Genomic DNA, 6,236 nt, shown 5'->3' with positions numbered 1-6,236 from the left:
ATTGTTGAGCATATTTGTTCAATCTGATCTTATGTCTGATCATAGGATTTTTTTCGGTTTTACCATCTAACATCTGAATTTTCCTGAATGAAACCATTTCATGTGTGGTGTTTTGTGCTTAATGTGTGATGGTCTCAAAAGTTTAAAAAATCCCCCAACAATTTTCAGATCTACATTGTGAACCACTCATAAGTGCTTAAGCATAAGGCAACTTAACTATTTTTCTTGTTAAAGGCGTTTTACGTCTTATTCAAAGGACCTATTTAGTTCTGAAAAATCAAAGAGGAACTTCTTAAGAAATTGAGAAATCAATCCAACCATGTTCTACTCTAGCTCTGGTAAAACAATCATAAATTTGGTTTTGATGCAAAAAAAAGGTTTAAAAAAAAAAATCAAAAGATTACCAATAATACAAAGTATTAAACATTTGTCTTCTAATCTATAAAACCTAAACTTCTTAAACACTAATTCTTTTTCATCATGAATTTTCCTCTTTGAGGCGATACATTAAATGTCTTAAATCTCTGGCTATATCACATTGTATTCTTGACTGCTTGTTACCAATTATTTTCAGCTGCAACATGATTAATATTTACGAAACATAGTAAACATGACTTTGAAAAGATATTCTGAGAACCTTTCTTAGTTTTTAACTCAGGTTGCTGTGGAAGCTGCTTCTTCCTCTGAGGGTCTTGTCTCAATGTTGCTGACCGTGTTCACAGCCTGAATCACATGCACCCTGTTCTCCTCCCTGTTCTTCCTTGAGCAGCTGAAAACCTTCTGAAAACCTTTGCGGAAATGCTTGGAGACGAGTGCGTAGACAATGGGATTGAGGCAGGAGTTGGCGTATGCTACCAAGTGGGATAAGATGCGTAAGGCGTAGGTTGTGTGGTTGAGCTTGAAATGTCCAAACCACATACAGAGGATTATGAGGTGATGAGGAAGCCAGCAGAGACAGAAGAGCGCAGCCACGATCAAGATCATTTTGGTGACTTTCCGCTTGGATCGTCTTGTTTCTGACTTGTCCTTGACAGGATCCACACTGGTCCATAGGTAGCGGATAGTGCGCGCATATGTGAGGCAGAGCACAAGGACAGGAAGGAGGTATCCAAAGATGAAGGTGCACAGATCCATTATAAAGCGAGGTTTGGGCTCCCAGGTAGGAATGCAAAGCATGGTGCCATCAAGGTCCATCTGAGAGAAGTAGCTGAGGTACGGTGTAGAAAAAACCAAAGCCAAAGACCAAAGCAGGCAGATAGAAATGAGGGCATTCTTTGGAGTTCTCATCTGCCTGGAACGAAGCGGGTAACATATGGCTAAATACCTGTAGAAACAGATTGAAAACTGTTGAATAAAGGGACGATTAGAGGTTATTTTGTTTGTGGTGCTCTGAGAAAATATTGAGCCTGGTGGTCAAAAAGAAAACCAAATGTCATTAAAAACAGACCTTGTTTTAGCTGTTGTAACCAGACCAGATATAGAGACAATGCTTTTTCCCCAATGACCAATGACCTCAGTATTAAAATGGCACAATCATTTTTTTCAAAGTGAATTGTGACCTAGAGTGAGCCACATTGTTAGAAGGGAGCATGAAGGAATGAGAGACTACTGTTGGTTGGGATTCCAATGCTGTTTTAGAGATGACAATGTTCTTCGAAAACTTGGATTTGGAAAGTTGATTTACATGGTCAAACTTTCCAATAAAAATAAGAATCAGTATTTTTTTTTTATCAACACACTCTGCTGTCATAAATTGCACAAACATTTTTTATACTACCAGTGGTTTTCGAACATTATTCAATTCAGGCTGGTTGATAATTTTGCTTATGAGAGAAAATATGAGCTTACATTTTTAGAAAAGGCTGAAATTACCACGCTATTACTGTAGGTCCCAAAATGTACAGGCTGAACGAAGAGTAAAAGACTTTCACAGCAAAAACTCCCCAGTATAAAAACAACAAATTCTGATTTTAGAATCCAATTAAAGAAGGATTTAACTTGACAGGCTAAAACAAATTTGTGACATTTTGGGGTCAAACAAATGCTTTTCAAATACCAGGTTATAAATGATAATTCACTACAAGAGATTGTTTTAAACTGCTAAATAGCCAATTTTACCAATAAACATTTTTTTTTCTTGTTACTTCCAAAATAGATTTTATTTCAATTCCTATCAGTTAATTCACAATAAATTTATCAGATTAAGTAATCAATTTAATACAAACATACAAATATATTTTTGTATTGATTTTCTTCAAAATAAAGAAAGTGTCAATATCTAATGGAGTAAATAATTGCTTAATTTGATCAAACTGCAAAGATAAAAGAAAATGTGATAAAAATGGACAATGTTAAGATTTCAAAATAAAGTTCAGTGATAGTATTCCTGATAAAACCTTTATTTTTAAAGGGGAGTCTGTTGCCATAGGTTCCTCATTAATAGTGGAATTATAAAAGAAATGATGATGATCTATAAAAACAAAACTTAAATATATTCTTAAAAATAAAAGCCTTACAATCACAGTATTATTTAGAGAGGGAGGTTTTATCTTAATATTGCCTATATAAAGAAGTAATTAAAAAGGGATATAGCTTTTAAAAATAAACTTTTAAACTCTCATAAAAAATAAAACCCTTAAGTGAAGATGTTGTAAGTAAGAGACATTCCCCATTATTCTCAAACACTTAAAAAGAAGGAATAAGGAAATAATGTTCTGCCTTCAAAATAAGGGACACAGATTATCTGTGTTTTGTTTTTCCAGGGGCAAAAGCAGAGATGTTTTAAAACTACACGTTTGAAAAGAACAAGGCTTCTAAGGGTATCACAGAACATCAATCCAGATCAAAAGGATTCAATTTGAAATTATCCTACTACATTGATTCAAAATAAAAATGCAGACATTAGTGAGCATGTGATCTATTATGTACTATTATTATATTGCCTGAGAAGCGCCCCACGGTCTTTGCTCAGAGACCCGGAGTGGCAGTCTGTGGGAGTGGGGCTTGAACTCAGACCCTCAGGATTCCAAGCTCCATGCCCTAACCACCAGAGGTGTAGCCAGAACATTTTTATAAGGGTGGCCAGGCAATAACTAATGTACACTAAGGGGCAACCAAAAGTGGATAGGCAGCAAAACTTCATGGTCGGTCTACACTGTTCCTACAGGAACATTAATGAGCAAAACATCCATATTTTCTAAATAAAGACAAGCGATACTTTCCTACAGCCTTTGCTAAAAAATAGGTGAATATATTCAAACATCCGTGCTTTCTCGATAAAAGGTATAGTGGATAAAACTCTTTCAGGTTTGAGTTTGGGGCGAATCTTGGGCGATCTTTTCCATTCTCATTATTTACCCACTTTTATCAGTACTGTAATCATTCTGCATACGATTGATATTTATAAGTACTAATATCTACATAAATTGATAGTTTTATATGTTTTTATTAAAATAGTTATTTATCTATGAAATCACTGAAGACTCCTAGATGACTTGCAGAGACATCCTTTTTCCTTTACCCCATAAAACACAAAATCTATTTCTGCTTTATTTCTACACTTATCTTTAATGTTACTATATTGATGCACATAATTACCCACAGTTTTTTTGTTCTCAAGTAAATGTTAATATATGAAAAATTAAAATGTTTTGAATATTCCACTTAAGAGGATTACTGTAGCCACTGTCTGTATTAGAGGGAAATAAATGGTAGGGGTGGCCATAGGGGTGGCCAATGATTGGCTAAGGGTGGCCATGGCCCCCCCTTCTAACCACTAGGCCGCCACTCCCCCCATTATATATTACTAGAAAATTAGAATAATCTTTCTTTAAATTTAAATGCATAATGCCTGGAATAAATACAACGGTTAAATCACTTTTTAGAGGTTTTTGTGAGTTAATAATGATGTAAATTATGTTAGAAGGGCAGATGATACTGATCGCAAATTTGTAAATTAAACTGAATTAAAATGCTATTTTGACGTACCGTGTGATATTACCAAACATCATCATCTGAACAAATTATCCTATCACTAGAATCTACCTATATTTTTAATGTTTGGCTACAATTGAGTGATTAGCTACTGTTTTTATTAAGTTACATGGCTGCAATGGCGTAACGACACAACAATAGGCCCGTAAGCAACATTATTTGGGTGGGCCCCATATGAAGTACAGCACCCATTCCCATTTAGGAATTTTTTTTTGTTCTTCCAGCAGCTCTTCTTTGCTTTTTCTTTTCTGGAATCCATTTAAGTACGTAATTTTGGTATCCATCGTTGCTAACACATTGTACGTAACGGTTATGGTTTCAATCTACTCTCTGGATTACCCATAATTCCAAGTTCTATTGTAAAAAATAAAATACTCGAATACATCGTTCTTTTAAGATCTTTATTGTGATTTGAAACATATTATATTAGTGTAATTTTTACCAACCGTCTAATGAACTATACACAGTTCTTAACATAGTAATTAAAAGTACCACTGTCTGCTTTGCTGTTTAAACGGCTCACCATCATGTTGAAATCTGACACATGTTGGGGTATAAATAAGGTTCGATTATGCAATTTAGTATCAGGTGGAACAAGAATTGTTTTCACACTATTACATCTGCAAAGGGATGTCCTAGACCTAGAGTATAATTGCGTAGGGGGCCCCTAAGAGATGGAGGCCCTAAGCAACTGCAATCTCTGTTTACAGATATTTACGCCATTGGATAGCTGGACAAGACATACCTATAATTCTTTAGTATTTTGTATTAATTAACTCTAATTCTTTAGTATTTTGTATTAATTAACTCTAATGTTAATAAGTTTATCATTAGCGATGAGAAAACATATTTTATTCTTAAAGAGGGGGTTCCTCTTTAATCACTCTTTTATCACTTCTCAAACTCAGCTGACTCTCCTGGAGTTTGAACATTTTCCTCCTTGATTGCAGCTTTCAGGCAGTGATTGAGGGTATTTGATACTTTATGCTGGGCTGAAAATCGGTACATATTGATCCTGAAGGTTTAAATGTGGCAATAAAAAAACATTTTTTATTGATATTTCCTCCAACTTAACAGATTTATTCAACTTCAAACCATTAATGATGCACGCACATTTAATTTTTTTTATTTGATGTGGATTTGTCTAAGTTTTGTTGAAAATCCCTGCTTCTAAAACTTACTCATTTAAGTTCACATTTACAAGATAATCTATAAAATGCTCATAAGGTTTGCAGAGTTGCGCACCTGTCCAGGGAAACGGCAGTCAGTGTGAAGATGCTGGCGTACATTGTGAGGAAGATGAAGAAGTGCACGGCTCTGCAGAGCACCGGACCGAACATCCACTGATCCAGGGTGTAAATGGTGGCTTGAAACGGCACGCAGAATACAATGAAGCAGAGATCAGCCATCCCAAGGCTGAAGATGAACATGTTGGTGGTCTTGGTGCTCATCTGGCCATTGCGACACAGAACTGCGAGGACCAGAGAGTTCCCCGTGATGCCGAGCAGAAAGATGAGGGAAAAACTCACGGAAATCAATACGGACTCCGCTTTCCACTCAGAGGAGTTTGTGCAGGACAGATTCATATTTCTCTTTGGCTTTGGGTCAGTTGGTTTGATGTGCGCGCACGGGCATTAATGCGCAGCTCTCATCGCTCATTACGCACTGCACCCAGACCACAGGTCCAGATGGATTTAGCTGAATAACACCATATGCCACAGAGAGAGAGAGAATCCCAGCATCTGATGATCCCAGACTCAAGCTGCCTAAACATTTGTAACATAAACTGAGGTATATTCAAACAATTCCCAAACTGTTCTGATGGGTTTTGCGCGTTAGAAGTTATGCGTTTGGCTTCAAAATGCAAACATGTCCAAAATAACACCCAGAAAGACAAAGCAATAAACAAGCTATTATTAATGTTGGTTAATTATGTTTGTTGAATAAATTGCCAACAAAAAGTGGTTTTGAAGCAGCAAAAATGAGGATTAATTGGCTTAAAAACTAAAACAGCATAAGTCTGTCACCCTGTGGACATACTGCATCATTACAAAGGCAATAGAAAACCATTTTGTGACGTATTTAACCCTAAAATTTTTGTATACTTCAAACTTCATGAGGTATACATAGGCTACATACTGTACTCCCTCCACCTTAAATAAGAAAGTTAAATCGTTATTATTCACAAGGGGGTTCTAAGATGCCTTCAAAAGGTTTTCTAGTCATGTCTATATAGGGAGACT

At 35.9% G+C, this 6,236-nt stretch overlaps 1 protein-coding gene across 1 annotated transcript; it reads right to left on the bottom strand.

Annotated features, from left to right (window-relative positions):
• Positions 1-557: 557 nt before the first annotated feature.
• Positions 558-5,579, bottom strand: LOC107090243 (galanin receptor type 2-like). The gene is made up of 2 exons (XM_015383516.1): positions 5,239-5,579; positions 558-1,324 (listed from the first exon to the last, which is right to left on the bottom strand). The coding sequence occupies exons 1-2, from the start codon at positions 5,577-5,579 to the stop codon at positions 655-657; spliced, it is 1,011 nt and encodes a 336-aa protein (XP_015239002.1). The 3' UTR covers positions 558-654.
• Between the last annotated feature and the right edge of the window lie 657 nt (positions 5,580-6,236).

Source organism: Cyprinodon variegatus, unplaced genomic scaffold, assembly GCF_000732505.1.
Source record: "Cyprinodon variegatus isolate N-32 unplaced genomic scaffold, C_variegatus-1.0 Scaffold286, whole genome shotgun sequence".
Classification (NCBI taxonomy): Eukaryota; Metazoa; Chordata; class Actinopteri; order Cyprinodontiformes; family Cyprinodontidae; genus Cyprinodon; species Cyprinodon variegatus.
The sequence above is the reverse complement of the archived record's forward strand: the minus strand, read 5'-3'. Positions and strand labels throughout refer to the sequence as shown.

Coding starts and splice junctions, on each gene's coding strand:
- LOC107090243 (XM_015383516.1), bottom strand. CDS start 5,579: ATGAATCTGTCCTGCACAAACTCCTCTGAGTGGAAAGCGGAGTCCGTA. Junction 1,325..5,238: donor ACTGCCGTTTCCCTGGACAG/GTGCGCAACTCT, acceptor CTGTTTCTACAG/GTATTTAGCCATATGTTACC.